Here is a 23,578-nt window from a genome sequence, read left to right as displayed (position 1 = left end):
CTACATCATTTATGGATCGTCCCTTAATAAATGAAGATACACAGGATTAAATTGGAACGTTTCACACACGCTTAACGTTTAGTGCGACTTATGAAACTTGATGGGCACTACAAATAATTAAAATATGTTAGGCAGCATATGCAGACTCTCTCACCCGTTTGTTCTTAACAACGAGGTAAAGCTGTTGATGCCTATCAATTAATGAAATAGTGAGGTACCCTCGCTAATATCAATATCTCTGTGCTAATATGGTTTTTACTCCTATGCTACAGTACCACCTATATGTCGACTACTCAAACCAGTATGTTTAAGCCGCTATTACACTTTTTGTCTATTTGCTCCATTTGCTTACAGTAGGTTTGTTCCAGTACATGGAAGTTACTCCCTGTTGCTCCGGAGCAAAAAATTCTTGCTCCTTTTCATTCCGGTTTGCCACCAGAAGAAGAAAAAAGAGAAGATGATAGTACAGGAACGATTTTCTCCCTGTTTGCTCCGGAGTACTTCCAGTTTCTCCTAGTACTGGAACAAACCTAGTAACATCGGCCGTTATTTCCAGCCTCCTGGCAACCCTATACCATCATATGGAGTTTGACAGCGACCTACATATATGGGGCGTTATAGCTATAAAGCCCCAAACAAAGAAATATGTTCAGCACTATACACGATATTCAAGCATTCCACACGACGTTTTGCATCTTGTAGGATGATTCAACACCATTGACCTTTCTATTCCCGTTAAAAAAGAAAAGGCGCTGAATTATTTCGTGATGAAAACAAAATATTTTGCGCTGCAAAAATCGGTTGAGGTTAGGTATTTCGTGATGAAAACAAGCCAATTTGCTTTAGTTTGATTTTGCATCTGTGGTTGTAAATGAGCTGTCAGAAATCTTAATATTATTCAGAAAAACAACATTTAGTAACAAACAACAACTTTTATTCATTCGATTCAAGATTAATGTTTTGATTCTCATAGCAGTGATGCTGGCTGTACAGAGACGTCGTCCTTGACAGGAGGCTGGTTATTTCATCGGATGTCGACCTATTTCTGCAGAAATTTGCTGAACACTCCTTCAATTTATTACTGTCAAACAATTGACGTAGTGTGCCAACACCTAAACAGTTTTGCTGTCATCATCTTCTGTCAATTCAAATTTTGGTGCGGCTTCAAGTGCGCGCTGCAGATGTGTTCGTGTTTCCATCTAGTCCGAGAAAGTGTTGTCGCCGTGCTGTGTGATTTAAAAAGTGAAAAAATTTGTTTTTTCGCTGGAAACTCGAGCTTTTTGCACGATTTTTCAGTTTCCAGCCAAAGACTAGTTAAAAGTGATCACGAATTCCACAAAAACTTGTGTTCTAAACCAAAAAAGGCGCGGAAAAGTGATTTATAAAACCGCTTATCATGAACCTTTTTGACTCCGAAGAGTCGCAGGTTTTCAGAATCTTGCAATAGTATGCGTGTTTTACACGAAACCGTTCAAACAAGGTATGTTTTTTATTGCATTTTGTTGGAGGGATGCAGGAGTTTTACTTATGTCTCCAATTTTATTTATAATGAAATTTCAACACAAAGTTGGAATCCAATGTGTTAGTCAAGGGCTATATTATACTGATTAATTGAATTTCGGCAGCCCAATTTGTATTGCAACACAGTTATTTGAATATCAAGAATCATCGAAAGTTTTGTGGAAGTTGTGAATGGTCCTTTAAGGCTAACACTTTGTTAATCATTGAACAGCTACTTACAGACAAAATTAGGTTGCATAGAAACGAAATTGATAACAATAAATATTTATATTTTTATTCACAGTTATTTCCTCGTAGTATTGGCAACACTGCGAGCATAAACTTCGAACGGAGCGCGAGGCAAGAAAACTTCATTTTTTCACGACCCAAAAGTGACAGGCGGAAAACAACAATGGACGTCGTGGTGTTGCATTTTTGATCCCTGGAGGATAATTCTGTGTTAAATTCCTTGTGTGACCCTAATTTAAAGTCTAAATTGTAACTATATTCATAAGAAATAGTGCACCAAACTCGTGATGGATTTCGATGATGATTCCTCCAATCCGAGGGAGCCGTCGTGTACCCCACCGCTACCGACGACAGATTTGACGCCTATCGAAATCATGAAATTTGCCCCTAGTGGTGATGATTTGGCCACACCGGAGAGGCTTGACGATGTGGACAAAGATGCTTCGAGTGTTGTCCCTCAGCGGGATCAATCTACGCCTAAGAAATCTGGTGAATATCTCGTAGCAGCAGTGAGGGAAAAAACTGCCGAGGCAGACAAAAATGGCGAACCCTGTGTGGTGGAGAAAAGTGATTCCAAGGGGGAGAAGCTGACGAATAAGGTGGCAGATGAAACCTCCTCAGCTCGGCTTCCGACAAGGAAGGATGCGAAAGGAAATGTCCCAAGTAAGTTTGGTTATTCGTTGAGCTGGTTTTTTTTTATTTTTGCGGAATGCAGAACAGAAATATTGCAACATAGGCATGAATCTTACTTCCTCAATTTGTGATTAACCTTCACCTTTAACAGTTGCTTTATTTTCGATCAAAATTGTTACAACACCGATACGCGAAAAAACAATGAATTCAAATTCATTTTTCATTTTTGTAGTTTTCGTTTTCATCAAGGTTTTCATACTTGTTTCCTCGGTTACCTGATTTTCTGCCCCTATCAATATGCAAGTTTTTTTTTTTACTTTGAAATGTTTAACACTCGACAATTCCTGATGTGATTTTCCCGGTTTAAAAGGCATCAATTAGTCTTATGTTTCCAGTGTTTGGAATTATGGTACAAGTTGAGGGTGATGAAAAAAATCAGTTGCTGAGGAAATAACGTTGAAAACAAAAAGGAATATAAAGGAGTATGTAAACATGTGTCATTTGATAGAATTCGTCCTCAATTATGGTGCTGTTTACGAAGATATTTTTAATTTATCCCTGTATTTCGGTGATTAGCCTTAGGGTGCCTTTTAAGTCACGAATAACAGTGATAGATCCATGCGAATGCTTAGCCTTCGACCTTCAAAGATACGCGCTACGTGGAATCGAAAAAGTAAACAATCGCCAAAAGGGCGATATTATCAATTAGTCGATTACATAGTAAAAATAAAATGTAATTTAATAATTTAAATACTTTGAAGTATTGAGTTTCGATCACTAAATCATGCAATCTATGATGCAAAAATCAAAATAGTCTTTTTTTAACCGGCTGATAATACTGCAGCGTAAACATAGACCTCCTCATGCCATTTTGTTTATGAAAAACGTTTTAAAACTAGTATAACTTTTGATTTAGACAAGATTGGCTCACAAAACCAGTTAAGCTAATAACAGAGATTATTATTACCTTTTATTTGAGCAGTACAGTTGTTAGTATTATGTGTAGCACTAACGTTACTGCAATTACTCTGATAAGATTCCACTAGAGCAGCATCAGTTGACGGAAAAAAATGAAATTTTAAAATATCTTCGTTATTTTTAAATATTACCGTAAACTGATAAAACATATCAATTTAGGTTGTCCTCGACTACCTTTCTTATGTAATTGGATTGTAGTAAAAAATCTAGAAAAATTGTATTGAGGATCAGAAGGAAAAAAAGATTCGAGCACTGCCAGAGAAGTACCTATCTTGACCAAAATAGGACTTTCGTGTTTCTTGAGCTCAACTAATGTAGGGAAAAGTAGTTTTGGAACCCTAAATGCGTTGGAAATGGACATGAAAGGGTTAAAGAATAGTGTGTGACATTTACTCGTATCTATTTAGTTTTATTTTAGTAGACATAAATTAGTACTCATAAGTAAGAGTGAGTATGATTGGGTACAGTTGATTTGGCGTTTGATACCGCGAGCAATTTCAAAATTGTTCGTATCCACTAATGTTATGGTATTTATTAAGACATTGTAAGTTGCCACCGATGTCGTCGCATGATTGGTCGCTTCCAAAGCAGTATGGGCTGTTACACTGCTGGTCAATAAAATAGGTGTGAGATAAAAATACATGAAATTTTGAGTTTTCTCTAAAAATATTTTTATATTGAAATATTTTATAGTTAGGCACAGTCGTAAATATTGAAAAGAACACTTTTATTTGTAGATTAAATGTTATGCTTTATCGTAACTTTTTCTTCTCCATGAAATCCAAAAAAGTACCTGGTCAATGAAATAGGTGTATTGTAATCCATTGCATTAAAATTTTTCGAATCCAATGATTTAAAGACTTCAACATTTTTAACAACGAGTAACCTGTGTAAGCTCCCTTATTCAACCAAATTTTATCCATTTGTCTCGGCGTTGAGTCATTCAAACGCTGATAAGTTTCCGTTTGTATAGGGTAGCATTCCTTTAAGCTGCTTCCCACAAAAAATCCTTATTTGTGAAATTTCGATCGAATAACTTCTAAGTTCATTCCATAAATTTTTTACGGGATTGATGACAGGAGATTGGCATGGTCCGAAATTATAGTCACTTTATTATCCCGAAACCATTCTTTTACATACTTCGATGTGTGTTTTTGGTCAATATCTTGCTGAAACTGTCATGTAAAGGCACGTTATCTTTGTCATAGGACTGCATGACATCCTTTAGGATGTCCATCCTTTAGCCTTGCATTCGAATCTTGCCATTATAGTGGCGTAGCGAAGAATAGGACCTGCACCATTCCACGAAAAGCAAGCCCCAAACCTCATTGTTCTCGCCTCCGTGCTTTACCATATTTTGCGTGTGTCGCAGATCAAACTGTTTGCGCTTTGGACGTTTAACGTTTCGTTGTGCATCGGAGGAAAACAGGTTTGCCTTTGATTCGTCCCTCCGAAGGATATGTCGCCATTTTTTGATTCCTTCTGAACCAGGCCCATTAACGCTGTTGAAAAGCTAAGCATTTTTCTTCAAAGGCTTTGGCTTCGAAATAGTGGAACCTTCTTAGCAATTCTTTCTGGAAGATTGGAATTTTACGGTCTACAGCGAACTGTTCTCGGACCTACCACTTTTCCAATTTGTGCTGAATTAGTCTTGGATGACGCGAATGGATCAGATTTCGCTAAAATTGCAATACGATGGTCAGCTGCTGTAGATGGTTTCTTGGGTTTTTTGCGTGTTTCCTTTTTTCAAAGGTTTTAAGGCATTTGTAACGAAGTTTTCGGAACGCCGCAGTGTATTCACGATTTATTTATACGTCTTATCTTCTTGAACAAAATTTCTTAGCAAAACTCGTTCCACTTGAGTACAGTGAGATGCTCGACCCATTCTATAACAAATCTTTGACTTATTCAACATTTAAATACATTTATTAACACGCAGAATTCAAACTTCAGCAAATGAAACGTATAATGGAATTATGTAAAATAATAACACGTTAATATATTTCACACACCTATTATATTGACCACACGAAAAAGCCTGCGGTAGTCTTGTTTTGCATCTTGACAAAGATTGCAAATATAATCATCGCCAACAACCCACTAGTAATTTGACAGATCCCAAGGCCTCTGTGTGCGGTAGGTGTGATTGAGACTGCTGCAACTTGGTATGCGTAATTGAGAGAAAAACAAAATAATCTATCACACACCTATTTTATTGGCCAGCAGTGTATGTTTTCCCTAACTAAAGCATTAAGATATCGATCTCTATTTGACTCCGAATTTCTTCACTTACTATTTCTAGTTTGGCTAACATGACCATATCAATTATTTGATTCAATTTTTCGTGTAAGCAATTTAGATGAAATATCTTAGAAGAAAACTTTTCGGCTGAGCGTGCGTTGGACAAAATAATTTTGTTTTGTTTTTCTATACCTTTGAATGCAAAAACTGATTCATTGGATTTTTCATTGCAATTGATTTTCACTAAATTTTTTGAATTGATCCAATTATGTTCTAATAACGGTTAAGGTGATGTGGCGTGTGGTTCGGCGACATTCTCACGAAAACCATTTCCTAGAAACTAAAACACCGAAATTTTTTTTTCCTGGAAAGAGCTATTCTCCATTTCCTCTATTTTCTCGAAGCACCAATTCCTAGAAAACAATATTCCAGAATCCCAGAAAAGCATTACCCAAAATGAGCCAAGGTCCAGAAGTTGTTTCTCCATTAACCATTTCCCAAATTTTTTGGTAAGATGAAGTAAGCACCCATATTGCTTTGTATTGGAAAAAATATGGATGAAAATCAATAATCTTATTCAGAATTTTTTTACATTTTAACGACATTCAATTAGCTGGAGATTACTGGGTAGAGAAAGTTGTTTGTTTATTTGTATATGAAGCATTCATCTGACATATATTGTTTTAATGACTAAAAAACTTAAAACTAATTGTCACGAACAACATTAAAAAGGTCAAGTAGTCGCTGATGAAAGACCTTGGACGACACATTAAAATCGAATAGTTCTGCAAATTCGTTGAACCGCGTGAAGCAAATCGAAGCGGATCATGCTGACCATATTGCGTGTTGCGTGATTCCAGGAACAGCAGATTACGGCGACGAAGACGTCTCTCAGGAGCGTACACATTCAGCTGAGTCAACAAAGCAGAGCAGTCGATGTAGCATGTGAGTAGTTTTGCGACAAATAATGCTTGTGAAGTGATCCGTCTTATGTGCAGTGGCTCGATTCTTAGCAACCGACAGCGGTCCTCGTATAGCGGTAAATTGATTGGGTCACGCCACGGCAGAAACCGCAGAGCGTACCTTATAAATTTACGTTGAACACTTTCAAACCTCGCGATCCAATTAGCATAGTAAGGACACCATACAACAGCGTTATATTGCAGCAATGAGCGTACAAGTGAACAGTACAATAATCTTAAGCATAGAGGGTCTCGAAATTCTGCTGCAATTTTGAAGATAAACCCCAATTGTCGGTTTGCTTTTGACAGGATATCGTCGTAGTGAAGTCTAAAAGTCATTTCACGGTCCAGAATGAGGCCAAGATCTTTAATGTGCTCTACTCGTGTAAGAGGGCTTCCGCCAACTTCATAATCGTACACGATTGGCGAACTTTTCCGATAGAAAAAAAAATACTGCATTTTGCGATACTTAAACACATAAAGTTCTTTTTGCACCATACCTCGAACACATGCAGCATATTCTGTAGCTCCAAGCAGTCTGAAAGGCACTTGATGATTTTGAAAATTTTCGTGTCATCCGCATAAAAGAAACGACAGCCCGGTGGAAGCAGCGTGGATACGTCGTTTATAAAAAGCGCGAACAGCAACAGGCCGAGGTTACTACCTTGTGGAACTCCGGATCGGTTTGAGAACGATTCTGATGTCGATCCAATTTGAACTTGTACAGAACGGTTAGTCAAGTATGACCTGAACCAAGCCACAGCCATCACTGATATACCGAGCAGTTCCAGTTTTTTAAGGAGAATCCCATGATCCACTCGATCAAATGCCGCCTTCAGATCCAAGTACGTCGCATCGATTTGCCATCCTGAATCCATAGTTCGTAGGCAGTTCGAGGTAAACCGCATAAGATTCGTAGATACTGAGCGTTTTGGAAAAAAGTCATGCTGTTCACTATCTATATAACACTTACAGCGAACGAACAGAGGGTCGTTCACAATTATTTCGAACAGTTTTGAGCAGGCGCACAGTGAAGTGATTCCTCGGTAATTGGAAATATTACGCTTGTCGCCTTTTTTGAAAACTGGGAACAAGTGGGAAATCTTCCAGCGTGTGCTAAACCGAGAGATTGAACAGCCTAGCCAGTGGATTACAAAGAGCGACTGCACAGCGCTTTAGCACCGACGACGGAATACCATCAGGACCAGCAGCAAACGATAGATTCAATTTGTACATAGCAGACGCTACCATGTCTTTTGTTATATCTGGAATATTGAAATCAAATACATCACGAGGCATCCCACACGTTGCTTCTTCTATCTGGATCGAAGTGGCGGAACAATCGAGGAATACTTGCTTAAAGTGCATCGCAAACAAATTACACTTCTCGCTTTCAGTGCAGGCAGTTGAATTTTCTAAAAACATGCAACATGGTAAACCAGTTTCGTTTTTTTTTTTTGAGTTGACAAACGAACAAAAAAGTTTTGGATTTTGAGGAAGAATCTCACCGGTGCGCTTAACATAACGATTGCACAGAAAATGGTTGTAGTGACGATACCGGTTGCTTGTGATGTTCAATTGTCGTTTAAAATATGGCGACCTGGAACTGCAATACTTTCGAAGAGCAACGGATCGCGCTCGCTTGAGAGAGCGTAATCTTGGATTCGACCACGGTGGTTTTTGAGGAGGCAGTTTAGGCGAAACGACGTAGGAAACAGCATCCTGCACAGCGGTGCTGAAGTATTCCACTGCTTCATGAATAGTGGTGGCCGATTCAATAAAATCCCGATTGGTAATTAGGAGCGTATCTTTCAATGCGGCATAGTCGGATCGACGAAAGTCCAGGGAATTTGAGATGGAAGGCTCTTCATAGACAATTTGAGTAGGCAAACTGAATGCAACACTAAGAGCAGGGTGATCAGCATCAAGATCAATCAGGGGCTCAATGGGTGCGGATACTGCAGTGACTGGAAGAGCGATATCATTTGCGAGAACGAGATCCAACAGGCGTTCGTTTCGATTCAATAATGAATTAATTTGGGTGAGCCCATGCAAATTAAATCCATCCAGGACACAACTGTTCGAGCGTATTGGAGATGGTTGCGGGATCAATATCAGCGTTTAGTTTAACGACACTGCTATCAAAACGCCTCCGCCGCGAGTCTTACGACTGTTCAAGGGGGACCGATCATTCCTAAAAACGGCGTATTGATGACCAAACAGCTGTGCGGAATAGATTTGATCATTCAACCAGGTTTCCGTTAGGACGATTATGTCGTACTCAGATTCCGAAATCGCCAGAAAGAATGAATCTATTTTGGTCCTTAATCCGCGTACGTTTTGGTAGTATATCCGGAGACTGCTTGAAGCAGCGCTGCTGGAATGCGAGAAATTATCAGGTACAGCAGGTTCAAAAACACTACTGGGATAACAGGCTGGAAGCCCCATTTGCCATCACCGACCTCAGGAAGATATGAAAGATTCGAGCCATGAGCTTGAGCTTGTGCGACCACCCCTGGCTGCTACTCCGTTATCGATTGGGACTAGCTGAAGTTGCACAGGGAATCAGTAGATAATTATGCTTGGGAGTAGCGAAACATCTTTCAATGTGCAACTCCTGGTAATCCTAAAGTGTGTTTTGATCAATACCGGCGCCGGCCAGGCCCGAACGTAGATCGCGGAAGGAAAGGGAAGGAATGGTTAGTCCGATACTTGCTTTTGCTAGAGGCCGTATATACTACTGCGCACTTCGCAAGTATCACTTGAGGAGGAGGATATTTTTGTTAGTAAAAGTATAGAAGTTGGATCTACTTCTTTGCCGACGTCAGAGAGGTGATTCCAACTACCTGGACTAAATATCGATCCACCAATTTCATTGACCGGGGATCAACGGCTTTACTTCCCTTCCGAAGGAAGACGTGACCACAGATTTTTCACCTCAGGAAAATCTCAACGACCTCGACTGGAATTTAACCCAGGCCAACTGGAATGAGTGGCAGTCACGCTTACCACTCAACCACCGGCGCCGTCAGTTATGAAATGAGGGCATGGCTGTGAAGTATACAGATCGGAAAACTAGAAGTGGCAGGGTTATTAAAACAGGTTTAATACCTTGCGGGCTTAACTTTTGTCTTCTGTTGATGGGGGTCGAGCTTAGCAAGCATAACTACGAATCAGTCAAGTGCTGAGGATAAGCCGTCGGAAGCAGCGGTCCATCGCAAGCAAGCTTGTTATCCATTCGTAAATCCGTTTTACTCGATCATAGGGATCCTTCTTTTAAACGTGAGCTTGTGAAAATTCGCTGAGAAAAGTTATTAACTAAAGAAGCAGCATGACTTCAAAACAAGTGGATTTTATTATTAATCATAGCAACCCTGTTTGAATAGCTGCATCTGCCATACGGGAGCGGTGGGTGGCGAGCCTAGTTTACACTTGTATCACGATGGAGCTATTCAAGCAGGATTGCTATGATTAATAATAAAATCCACTTGTTTTGAAGTCATGTTGCTTTTTTAGTTAATAATTTTTCTCAGCGAATTTTCACAAACTTACAATGTTCCCCGAATGTGTTCAATAGAAGAATATCTTTAGAAATATATAGTGTTCTTATGAATTGATTGATGAGGTGATTTTTTAACAATTTATCTTCAATTTGACCGATTTTCCATACTAATTTCCATAAATTTGAACAATTACTAAGGGCCCTAAACGGAATCAGTAGAGCCTGATGGAGCTAAAAGTCAAAAATTGAACCAGTCTACCGTGTATACTACTGCGTACTCCACAAATATCACGGGAGGAGGATATTTGTTAGTAAGCCAAAGACCGACACTAGGGAGGTGACTCCACTACCTGGACTAGATATCGGTCCATCAACTCATGGACCGGGGACCGATCGCTTTACTTCGCTTCCGAAGGAAGACGTGACCACAGATGTTTTGACCTCAGAAAAATCTCAACGACCTCGGCTGGGATTGAACCCAGACCAACTGGAATGAGTGACGGTCACGCTTACCACTCAACCATCAGCACCGTCCTAACTGACCTATTGTGTGAAAATCTACGACAAATTGTTATGCTATTGTTAGTAACTTGGTAGCTAGCAGCAGATAGTTATATAGATAGATAGTTATATATAAATTTACAAAAGAACGAAACAAATTTGCACTGACATTCCAACGTTCAACCAAGATGGACGCATTTTCTTTTCAACTCTCAAGCTATAGACCCAGAATTTTGTTACTAAAACGGAAGATTTATTCACTAATGGTTCTTGGAAGAGATGACCTGCATCCTCGCGTTAGCAGTATGTGTTCCTAGTTTGTCCGGAAACAGTGGCGTAGCTTTTTAAAGTGGTAGCCATCGAGAAGCTCAAGGGACGACTAAACTACGCGTGGTAGTTATTTTCCATGAAAATGATCCTGATTAGGGATGGTTCCTGGAGCGCCGTGAAACCCTCGGCAAAACAGGAAATATATCAAGATCTCAACGAACGCGCGTTGACGGTGATTTGTTTGAGTTTCGAGTAAAATAACAGCAGTCTCTTTTGTTGAAGACGGACCACTGCGACCAACATTTAGATCTATTGTGGTTAACTATAGTCTTGTGAAGAGCGTTCAAGTGAAGCCTGGAGTAGCCCACAGAACGATTTTCAAGACAACGAGTTGATTCAAAAGTTTAGCTTGTCAGACAGACTTGGAGGAATGTGCTAGTGGGGAGAATTACGTTCATGAACTGATAATGACGGCAGATAGCTTGAGACAAATCGGTTTCGCAGTCAATGACCAGTGGCTGCCGTTTCTATTAGTGAAAGGACTTCCCGAGCTTTACAACCTGATGATCACGAGATTACAAGCAAACAGAAACTGATACGGCAGATGGTGTTAAATCAATAAATCTTCTGTAACTCTTCTACTGTGTCTCCCGATAAAGCTCAGTAGCAAGAGCCCCCTCGAACTGGGTCTCGGAGTCGGCTTACTACTGAGTAATCGGTTTCGCGGACAACTATGCAGGGTAGATTCTACCACATTTGCCCGAATGACATTCGCCTGAAAGCCATTTTTCCCGTATGCCATTCGCCCGAATTCCATATACCCGAAAAACTTCTAAATGTAAATTGAAAAATTGAATTTAGGTCTTTCGTGAGTTTTTCTAGTTCTATTAGTTGTTGGTTCCGCTTGCAGTGTACGGAAAAGTCCGAATTAGCGTTTTTCTTTTCGAGCAGCTTTTAAATCATTAAATTTTAAAATTTCTAAATGATTAAATTCCAAAATTCTTAAATCTTTAAGCTTTGAATATTTAACATTCTAATTTAAACTACTTCAACGCGCCACGGAATTTAGGATTTTCACTGTTTAATAAACCGTTGCATTTATTGTGCCAGCCTTCACCATTATCGAAGATGCTATCTTTTTCGACACAGAAAGGATCAACACTTTCCTTGCAAACTTATTCGGCATGCAGATCCAAAGAACTGTTCATGTTTGAAAGAAGCAATCAACCCCTAAATGTGAGTAAACCGGAGAAATGACTGGATATTTGCTTTGTGAACTTATGTGGCATACAGATTCAAAGAGCTGCTCATGTTTGAAAGAAGGAATCAACCGCTATGTTTGAGGAAACTGGGCAAACAAGTGGATCACTGGTTTACTTGCGAGAGCTATTTTGTATAAAGATTCAAAGAACTGTTCATGTTTGAAAGAAGGAATCACCTAAGTTTGAGTAAATCGGGCAAACAAGTGGGTCACCAGCTTACTTGCGAGGGCTATTTGATATACAAATTTAAAGAACTGCTCATGTTTGAGAGAAGGAATCAACTCTTATGTTTCTGGCAAACGGCTATTGATGTTAATGCCGCGAACGAATGTTGTTCCAAAGACAACGGAGCAGATGGTGTGAACCGACAGCAACCGGGAAATCAAAGCAATGACGGGTATGATGCGGAATGCATCAATGATTATGACGAAAGTGTGCTCAAAACTGTGTTCTGGGCATCAAACTCCTTTTTAGATTTAGCTGGCGGTGGTTTAAATGAAGGAGATGATGATGTCGGTAATAATTTTCTGATCCCATGTTGTTTCCGAAATTCCGGAGATGTTGATACAGAGCATGATGAATATGGGCGCATGGTGATGTTTGATTTTCAATGGAACTGATATGAGCAAATTGCGGGTCCAGAATTTTTATGCAATTCTTCATTTGAAAAACCCTGAAAAATCGATTCACTATCCGAAGTGACCGTGCCGAGAGGGGTAAGTTTTCCTTAACGGTTTTGGCCCAAGGCCAGAGGACGATCGATGGTCTTTTACGGGTTAGACGTAGCGAGCATCTAGGGCTGAGCGCTACATCTATAAACGATTATATCCGCATCACAACAATTGTTCAACCAAGTCTTACTGATTGTTAAAATGTCATCTTTGGTAAGTGAATTATCAGTTGGTATATCTGGAATATTCAAGCTTTGTACATTGAAACTTGTTAGACTACAACTATGATCTACCTTTTCAATGAAATCTAGTAATACGCCACTAATCGTCGGTAGGGGAAAGTGAGGCAATATCGCCATGTGGGGCGAATTGAGCACACCCCCGTTTTCCAAGAATCTATTAACAATTTTCGATTTTTTCGTTTGCACGAATACTCCGCAAACACCATTAGATGATGTAACACTTCAATTGCGGCATAAAATAAATCTTAAATCACAAAAAATATAAAAATCTTACGGGATGTCAAAGAACTGAAAATGTTATAAGATTCAAGCTATAGAATTGTTTTCGGGGAAAAATCCTACAACCTGCCATATTTTAAAAACGTCTATCTTAATGTATTTGCATTTTTTCCTACAGGTCCTTCCGTCGTGAAATCTGACCGATCAAAAGTACCCTCGTCACCACCTACCAAAAAACGAAAATCAGACACTGCTGACAAATTGAAGAGCAGCAAAAGAAAAGATAAGGACAAGTCCACAGATATGGACAAATCCAAAGAGAAGGAAAAAGAGAAAAACAGAAAACGCAAAAGCAAGAATCGAGAGAAAGATCGTTCTAGTAGTAGGGGTAGATCGCGAGTACGTACTAAATCCGACGATAAGGAAAAGAAACGACGGTCCAAAAGTGTTGAAAAACGAAGTCGTAGCCGAAAAAGTAGCTCTCCTCGGTCAGATCGAAAAAAACGAAACGCCAGTCGAAGCAAATCGGAATTCGCAAGATCACAAAGCATGGCCAGTGGTAAGAAAACCGAGGAAAGATCAAAGCGGAAATCAAGATCCCGAGAAAGGGGGAAATCGTTAAGTTTCAAAAATAGACGCTCTGGCAGCAATAAGGAGCATCAAGGCGAAACATCCGGTAATCAGAGCCTCACTTCTGCGAAGAAACGCACAGAACGATCGCCAGTATTGCTATCTTCGATCAAATACACCTCGAGTCCTCCAGTGATTGGTTGGCGAGAGCGAATTGTAAGCAAGGTACAAAGTGCAACGCCTTTTCGACAAATTCCCATCACTCCGGCTATAGCCGCGTTGCAGGCATATGATGACGATGAAGATTCTTCGCACAGCAACGATGGTCTTAGCTCAAAAGCAAGACGAGTGACGGCCGGAGAGAAAACGGTCAAAGAGAAACCGGAAGCAAATTCAAAGCGTAAGAAAAAGATTCGGAGCAAAAGCTCAGTGAAAAAATCAAAGAAAAGTGGATCTCAGAAGAAAAAATCCAAGGAAAAACGCAAGGAGCAAAGTAAACGCAAGCGATCGCCAAAGGAGAAAAAGAAAGAAAAGGAAGTTGTCGACAAAGTTGTAGATCCTGAACCAATTTCTGCTACGGATCTTCACGTTTCTTCTGGTGGTACCGATACCGAACTAGAAACATCGTTTCATGACGAGGAGGATCAAGATGAACTCTTTGTTAAGCGGATAAAACTTGAGAAGATGGACGATAGAGATCAGCTGCAGTTTGGACAAATTCAAATAGACTACAGCATCGTTAAACAGGAACCGCTAACTGACGAAGAGAAGGAAAAAGTCAAAAATGCTCCGCCCGTTACTGAGCCTGTACTTACTCATGAACCGGTGCCTAAGGCAGTACTTCCAGAGCTGGAACAGCCAGTTATACAAAGTTTGAAAAGCCCAGAACCGAAAGAATCTACACCATTGAGACCGAGATTCAACTGCTCCTTTTTGGATGACCTGAATAGCGGTAAGAAGTTGACTGTTTTGCAAAAAGCAGAACTTGAGGACCGCAATCGAAAGGAGGCTGATTCTCCGGACACTGATGACTACGCTTCAAACTGGGAGAATGACGAATTCAGTCCCCTGGTGACAACCGCAAAAGTACCCGTTGAAACGCCGAAACAGGCTGGTAACAAAGCATTGGTTATCAGTGAGGAAAATTCTAAACGAAACCGACTTATCCCTAAAAGTACACATGAGCAGATCATTCCATTGGATGATTTACTAAACATTCAGAGTCAGTTGCAGTCGATGAAGAGTAAGCTTGAAAGTGTTGGCCAGTTGGAAGGAATTACTCCGTTAACAAAGAAAATGGAATTTTTGCCAAGTGTAACTGATAATTCTGATGAAAAACTGAATTGTGTTCCGGTTTTAGGAAAAGAAAATGCAGATGATACAAAAATAACTAATCGCAAGCAAGCAAAAAAACGCAGAAGTTCATCTAGTACAACGACCAGCACAAGCTCTACTTCCGATAGTTCTAGCTCAAGTTCCGATTCTAGCTCTTCAAGTTCATCTTCCAGTTCAAGCTCTAGTTCATCCGATTCGGATTCGACTGATAGTTCCGATGAGGAGGCAAAGAAGAATAAGAAGAAACTTCTCGTCAAGCGGAAAAATGCACTTATCAAACCTATAATCTCTGTGGCGGACATAGAACAGCTGGCCAGTGAATTGCCAGATGACATTCTCGAGCAAGAAGAACGTGAACAACTAAATACAACTGAGCCGACGATAGAACCAGCAGTGCCTCTCGTGGTCCCTCAACTTGTCATTCCTGAGCATTTGCTGCCAAAACCAAGATCCCATCCTACAGCACCTTCCAAAATCTACAGCATCAAAGATGATTCATTAAGTGAAACCACCAGTAGCCATGAATCTATAACCAGCCCGAAGAAGCCATTAAGTTTGGATCGTGAGTCGCCAATAAAATTGAAACTTCAAACAAAGAACAAGATCGTACCAGGTGTAACGACATCAGCTTTATTGGGTCCGGAAGATGACGAAGAGAACGAGAATCAAATTGTTGAAAAACATGAAACACTGGCAAAGGAAGACGTTGCAAAACCTCCTGAACCACCCGCGGAGAAAAACCATGATGAATGCCGAGAAATGAAACGCCCCAAAGACCGTAGATCAAATGATCGTAGTCCTAGAAGACTGCGTGATCATACCGGCACTACGACCAAGCGACGATCTAAAGATCGTCGTAGTCACAGCAAATCTAAAGAACGTAGTCCCAACCGAAAACGTCGTTCACTAGACCGAGACCGCGAACGTAGCAGAAATAACCGTTTGCGAAGTCCTCCACTGCGACGTATAAGAAGCTCACCTCCACCCCGTCGCAGACGATCGCGTTCTCGATCGAGAAGTTTAAGTCCTACGCTTTTGCGCAGGCCACCAAGTCCACCGGGTGATGGTAGTCCCAGAACTCGTCGATATTCGGCGGATCGAGAATGGCGCCGATCACGGTCGCCCTACTATCAACGACCCCCATCACCAAAAGAGAAACCACCAAATGAGAATCAAATCGATGTTGTTACTAGCACAGGCGGCAGTAGTGCAGTGTTCACTTCCGCCAACGACCAGTCTCCTGTTACCGGGTACAAGAAAAGCCTTGCCGATTCCACAATCAACGATGCTGATCTGGAAATTCAGAAACGCAAGTCACAAAACTTCAGCGAGAGCTCTGCCTATAACAACGTATATTCAAAGACATATGGTTTTTACGGTCCAGAGGACATGGTGCTAGAAGGTCCGGAAGGAGGTGATTCGCCGAAACGAATACCCCTAGACGATCGAATTAACATTGTGTTAGGCATCAACGGAGTTGAACCTCCCAAAAGAGCAGATGTCGTACCAGTGTCTACCGCAAACCACTACGGGGATTATCAGTCCATTCAGCCCCTGCACCATGACATGCAACAACAACCTCCACAACATTATCCACCACTTCAACAATTCCCCGGTCCAATCAACAGCCCACGGTCAATGATGCACCCGCCTCCGCAGCAACAACAGCATCAATTTCAGCATAATTATCGTCAAGATTTTCATGTTGCGCCAACGGGACAACCACCACCGCCTCCAAATCCGTATGCATACGGACCAAATCCTCGTCCACAGTTCTTCCCTAGTCCACGCATCCCACAGCAGGGTTGGCTGCGTGCTCCCCACGGAGCAGTTATCCAACCCGGCCCTACACATCCGCAAATATATCCCAACAACATGTTCCACCAAACTCCAAACGTTCAGGTTCCTCCTCCCCCACTACCTGTCGATCCAACGAAAACTCACGTCGTACAGGTGGGTAACGTATTGGAAATAGTTCCAACGGCAGTTCCTCCACCAGCGGTCAACCAACCGCTGAGAACCACTCCCCCAGTAATAATTATCGAGCCTACAACTCCTTTTATGCAGCAGGCTTCACCGTCAGATACTCCCAACCTTCTCACCCCGAAGATCCTCACAGCAGAGGAACTGAAACTGCGACACGAACGTCGACTGGAACTGAAGAAGAAAATACGTATAGAGCGCGAGAAGAAACGCACGGAGAAGAAAATGCGAAAAGAAAAGCTCAAGATGGAAGTCAAACGTCTATTGGCTGAAACCAGTGCTACAGCCGCTAATAGCTCCTCAGAAGAAGAAGAATTTGATGCTATCAAACACCAGGAGTTGCTTGCTTCACTTAGTAAAGGCTATGACCGAAGCATACTACGGACGAAAACTGGCGCATGGTAAGTTTTTTTTTTTCTATTTATTAATATCGAATTGATGTGAATGTTTTTTTTCTTTTTTTCAATCAATAGTGTTGCCAGAAAACAGGTCCTTTTTGCGGATGGCGTCGCGCCAGGCGATGAATCATCTTCTTCGGGTGCGGAAGTACTCAGGTCTCCTGCCAAAATTACTGCGTCAAAAACGCGTAAAAAATTGCGACGGAAACGAACGCTAAAAGCCACCGGAAGGAAACGTCTTATCGACAGGTTAAAATTGCCGGTAAGTAAAAATACGCTGCTTACCCTCGAAACTCGAAGCTCACAAACGCATTCAACTTGGAACGAATATAGGGGGTTCAAGCAGTATATAAACTACAACTAAATTGTTTAGTCTGTAATCCTGATTCCATGGGCATCAACCAGTCTTAAAATTTCTTCATCCCTACCCCCACACCATTTAGAAAGTTTAAATAGTTTTTGCTAACAGAAAACTTCTTCCACAGGATCTCGATCTCGAAGAAAAGGAACGCATCGATCCCGAGTTGGATGCCATGCCAGCACCTTCGCCCCCACCTGGTTCACCACCCTCGGAGTTATTGCAACCACGCTGCATCAATCCACCTCCAGTGCAAATGATAGACTTCAGCGACGCTCCTCCCATGTTGCCCTTTCGTGCCACAGGCAGTTCTACATCTTCAAATACGCCTTCTTCTAACGGCTCTGGTATGCCGGCTTCTCCATTTGTTCCGGCAACACCACCATCGAACGGTGGCAATAATTCTGCTGCTAATTCGAATCACAATCTGAACGTCGGTCATAGCTCGGTACCTCCATCTTCGACTAGCAGTACCATGCCTGGCTGGAATCGAGTAGCACCGGTACCTACCAGTGCTTCATCGCACATGCGATCACATCATCATAGTCACCAGCATCACTACCATCACTCGCATAGTCAGCACCATACACAACCACCTCCACCATCATCGTCACAGCAGTCTGTGTTAGGACTAAAGAAGTCACGGCGGGATGGATATCGTAGCAACCAACATCCGCCGGAACCGCCTCACGCAATCGAAGCGATCGGCTCTTCAATGCGACACTCGTCGTCCTACGATGCAGGTTCCCATTGATGAACAAATGTCGGCAATTGTAAGTAAGTAGCTTTTAACTTTTTTTTCTCCAAGTAACAGTTTCTTATTTGTCGAAAATGGAACGTTCGGAAACATCCCCATTCTAAGACATAAGAATTTCAAAAAAGAGTTAATTTAGGATAATTAGGCTTAAGAAGAATTCTAGGGTGTTCCAGTCTACAGTCTGGATTACAGCGCCAAGTTTCAGTGAATCTTTAACGTAAAATGGCGCAAAAGCGTGTAATTCTATATTATTTTGAATTATAGAGACAAAAAAGCATAGCGTTTTATTCAGAATTCATAACAATAATTTAATGAAAAAATAACTATATTTTAGACATCGTCATATTGTGTTGAGTATGCTTACAGGATAATAATATAAATCTTATAAGATAATAAAAAATGTTATCTTCTGTAGAAATCAAAAAAATGATTCTGGAAAAAATATCTAATGAAAGAAATACCTTGAAAGCAGGTGATTGATTTCCCCCCAGTGGCATGTGGCATCTGTAGAGCCATCGTCTTCATAAATCTTAATAACAAACAATAGTATAAAATGTGGTAGCGTTTAAAAAATATTTAATCAGAAATCGTCGCTGTTGTGCTATCTTATGACAAGCGCCATTTTGCACATTTCGAGAAAAACGATTTTTAAAGTTTGAGATTGAATATCTTGCAATTGGTAAATAGTAGAAACAATTCAGAGAATACAATTGATGCTTCTGTCTATTCTGTATTAATCTTTCAAATATTATGAAGATCGGTTGACTATATTACGAGTTTTTGCTAAACATGTAAACAAAAGTCGCACTCATACGTGTCATAGGTGTGTATTGATGACAAAATTTGTATGGCGTGTCATAATCGTGCTTGGAAAATTTTCCATAGGAAAAAATCATCGATTATTAACTTTTATTTATATCTTTTGCTTTATTTGGTCTATAAACAATCGGTGAGATGCATTTTAAAGGAAATGAGTCAGGGAAACTAGGAAAAATAATGATTTTTGGATGCAGTGTTGCCAAATATGCTATATTTCCAGTTTAAAACTAAAATTACTTTTTTCTCACATTTCGTGTATTTTTATTTTGAAAATGATTTTGCCATTGTGTTTCTCAGACATTATTACTTAGAAAAACATCTAATCCATTAAGATAACTTGTGCCAATGCCCAGACACAGCCATTTTAAACAAATTTCACAGCATTTCTCAGCACGTTTCTCGCTATATCTCAGTAACCAAGTAGTATGTCAAAATTCCGAAAACGCCATTTTGTAGAGATTTTTTAGACCAACGATATAGCATATTTAACTCAGTTTACCCCAAAATGGCGTTTGTCATAAGATAGCACAACAGCGACGAAATGAGAACGAAATTTTCGGAGCAAAGCATTCATGTTGACATCAATGAATGCACTTATACGAACAGAGCGCCTTTTCTGTAGTTTTTCTAGTCAATATTTTTCGACCAATTTACCGCCAACCAAATTTGTTTTTTGACGCGTCTCAATGCGTTCGCATAGCTGAGCCGTAGTGCGTCTTTTATAATTTTTAAAATTTGAAAATAAATTTTCAAAGTATCTGTTCGGGTCTTGTTGACACAGTTTGCTGCTGCACATTGAGATCCCCCTCGCTGACGGTGAAACATTAGCTGCGTTGTCCGCCGCAATTAAAGGATCATGCCGTTTAACTTCTCTCACGTTTTCGTTCACATCCATGTTGGTGCTGCATTCATGTTATTCACGGCCAGATGTTCTATCCTGGATGTACTGCTTGCTGCTGCTATTATTTTCATTATTCGCATTACCCTCTGCTGCTTCTTGGTTGACCAGCCTGCCATCTTCCTCGCTCCCGTGTAAGTTCATGTCGTCGCCAAAGCAGTTTTGGTTTGCACTGTTGGTTATTTTTATGCTTCTTGTATTTCTGAGTGACTCTGGTATCTTTTTTTTGCCTTTCTCATATAAAGAAAGGCTATGCAATCACTGCAAAAATTGGGCATCTAACCGAGGCCTGGAGAGCCGAGTGTCATATAGCATTCAATTCAGTTCGTCGAGATCAGAAAATGTAAACTCACAATTTTCTCAGAGATGGCTGCACCGATTTTCACGGACTTAGTTTCATCTAAAGGTATTACGCTCTCATAAGCTGCTATTGAATTTTTAGTTGATCCGACTACCGGTTCCGGAGTTACGGTTTTTTTTATAATTAATAAATTTATTTAGGCCCAAATGCGGTAGCTTGACGAGGCCGATTGTTTGTTTTTTACAATAAATAAAAAAACGGTTGTACGACTTTCACCCGAAAACCATTCCCCAGAAACTAAAACACCGAAGTTTTTTCCCCAGAAAGAACCATTCTCCAGAAAACCATTCCGTCGAAAGTACCAATTACCAGAAAACCTTTTCCCTGAAAGTATTTTTGCCCAGAAAACCATTACCCAGAATGAACAAATACCCAGAAGTTCATACCCCAGAAAAAACCATTTCCCAGAAATTGAGGTATTTTAACTGAAGAGGACTTATTTATTAGTATTAATATTCAGGTTTGGTTTTGTAATATAAGAGCTATTGATAAAATGGTATCTTTTAATGTTGTTCCATCTTCCTGGTCGGCAATTAAAACTTCTTTTAATTTTTTGTCTCCTGCATGTTTTTTTACAGCGACGCCGATTTATCATATGTCCTTGCAGATATCGCATATATTCCGCTGTCGTGGACTGCTCTTCCACTTTGAATGCTTTCACAACCGCATAAAGTTTAAGGGCACTGGTACCTTTTAAGAGTGAATTTAATTGGTTGTGATACCATTCTATTGCGTTTGAGGTTATGGGTATGTCATTGAGGGTGTTGTATCGCATGGTCCACGGTGTTGTATCGCATGTGAAATTCAGGGGAAAATCTGGCCTGTGCCTGTGCGCAGTGTTTTCCAACCCTTCGCTTTCCCAAAACGTATTTTTTTATGTAATCGAAGTACGGGGACATTTGTTCCGGAGCTGAAGCGCGGACAATACCCAAGCCTTCAGGCACATCTTGGGGCTTCAAAAAGTCCAAGGCCTGGGTTTGTCTGAAAGAGATCTGCATTTGCACGCTTTTCAAATAAATTCCATATAATCCCAATTTTTGAATCCGTTTCCACCAATTTTTCGTTAGGTGGAAAAAGCAACCATATCGGACAGAATTGGGAACAATCCTTGCTATAGCGTTTATTTCAGTGATTTCAAAATCTATCAATATAATCGACGGATTAATTGTTGTTGGCTGCTATGGTTTTTATTAGTTCTAGAGATTTTTTGTAGTTGGATTCTGATTTATCTGGAAGGAGCATGTGTACTAAGGGTAGGAACGTTCGTTCAATGTTCAATGTTCCGATTGACCCGCGGATGGCAATTTATGTAGCAGATGAATCAATAAGGGCATGACCTGTGATCAACTCGTATGCTCGGTTTATTCAAACATAGGAGTTGACTCCTTCTTTTAAACATGAGCAATTCTTTGAATATGTATGCCAAATAGCCCTCGGAATGAAACTTGTTATCTACTCGTCTGACCGGTTTTCTCAAACATAGGGTTGATTCATTCTTTCCAGCACACTATGGAATAGCTGGAGCAAAAAGTTGGCTAAAACAGGAAAAACACATTCGAACTATCATATTAAAGATTTTTTATAACATTCTTCGATGTTTGTTGCACCATGTACCATCGAAATTTCAAAGGGGTTCCTCTACTCTCGAGGCCTAAAATTGAGGTTTTTTGGGAATAATTTGCGAAAGATCTACTGAATGGATCTTGATTTTTTTTATTTTTTTTTTGTTTCGGCTTTTCAATTTAACTTTAAACGACAAAAACAAACATCTCTGCGACCATGAAACGTCATTTGTGACATTGATGTTTAAATTACATGGGTCCCGCTTAAGTAAAGTATCGGCTAATGGGATTTTCGTCTTCAAAAGTGAAATTCGAAAGCCATTACCAAAAAAATGTTTCGTTTCTTCTAAAAATCGTCCGTATGTAAATTTGCGTCGATTTTAATGACTTTTGCATCGCTTTTTCATTAACAAGTGCACCATTTCACAAAATCCTACGTCGCTTGCCATTGTACCAAGAAATCGAGACAAAAAATTAGTTTTTAGCTCTAGGCAGCCAAAGCTTTGTGCTCAATCATTAACCCTCAATGACACGCAGAGCGATAGAGATTGAGGTGTCCTACTAGGTATTTAACCTAATGGAGCTCTTTTTATGTTTATAGATCTTCAGGTAATATTACATGTCTTTGCAACTCAAATGTATTATAGAGTTTTGGGATATTTCCGCGGCACGATGCCGCAAATTTCGAAAGTCGACGATTGTTGAATATTTAACAAACAATAGGGTGGGTGCTCCAATTGAGTTCTACAAGATGACCACACGAATGTACTCATGATGAATGACGTTCATGTTTCACAATTCTCGGTGGTTTGTTTTCTTTGTCAGTTGCATGAGTCGAGTGCAACGGGTGCCCATCTGTTACATTCAAACTCATGTAACTCCCATGTAAACAACCCACCGAGAATTGTCAAAAGAAGTTCATCCGGCTCATTATGTGGGGTTATATCGGTTGGTGTAAAACCTAATAGCCGCGGTGTACTGCTAGTCACAGTAGTAGGCTAAACGCTTGATTAAAATGCCAATCGCCGTTAATTATTTCTTGCTTTGTAGTTCGCACTAAACTCGCAAGGCAACACAAGTTTTATCGTAGAAGTTTGCTAAAAAAAACAACTGAAATAATGAGTTTTCCTTGATTTTTGAGCTCCAAATGAAAATTTGAGGCCAAATGTACCTAGAGTTGCATGCTCCAAAAGTAATCAATGGGTTTTGCATCTATAGGAACCGGAATTAGCAATTGCGACACTATTGCTACATGCGGAGCAAGCGGTTTTAAATGCAAAAATTGGTTCAAAACCGAATCGAAAGCT

General features: G+C 40.3%; 1 protein-coding gene across 2 annotated transcripts; it reads left to right on the top strand.

The window, feature by feature from the left end:
- Positions 1–1,180: 1,180 nt before the first annotated feature.
- Positions 1,181–18,994, top strand: LOC131687519 (serine/arginine repetitive matrix protein 2-like). 2 transcript variants are annotated; one of them, XM_058971612.1, is made up of 6 exons: positions 1,181–1,480; positions 1,805–2,412; positions 13,409–17,088; positions 17,206–17,519; positions 17,592–17,778; positions 18,002–18,994. In XM_058971612.1, the coding sequence occupies exons 2-6, from the start codon at positions 2,037–2,039 to the stop codon at positions 18,626–18,628; spliced, it is 5,184 nt and encodes a 1,727-aa protein (XP_058827595.1). In that variant the 5' UTR covers positions 1,181–1,480; positions 1,805–2,036; the 3' UTR covers positions 18,629–18,994. The 2 variants fall into 2 exon arrangements, with proteins under 2 accessions (XP_058827595.1, XP_058827593.1); XM_058971610.1 differs by having other exon boundaries at positions 13,409–17,519.
- The last annotated feature ends 4,584 nt before the right edge of the window (positions 18,995–23,578 follow it).

Source organism: Topomyia yanbarensis, chromosome 3, assembly GCF_030247195.1.
Source record: "Topomyia yanbarensis strain Yona2022 chromosome 3, ASM3024719v1, whole genome shotgun sequence".
Lineage (NCBI taxonomy): Eukaryota > Metazoa > Arthropoda > Insecta > Diptera > Culicidae > Topomyia > Topomyia yanbarensis.
The sequence above is the reverse complement of the archived record's forward strand: the minus strand, read 5'-3'. Positions and strand labels throughout refer to the sequence as shown.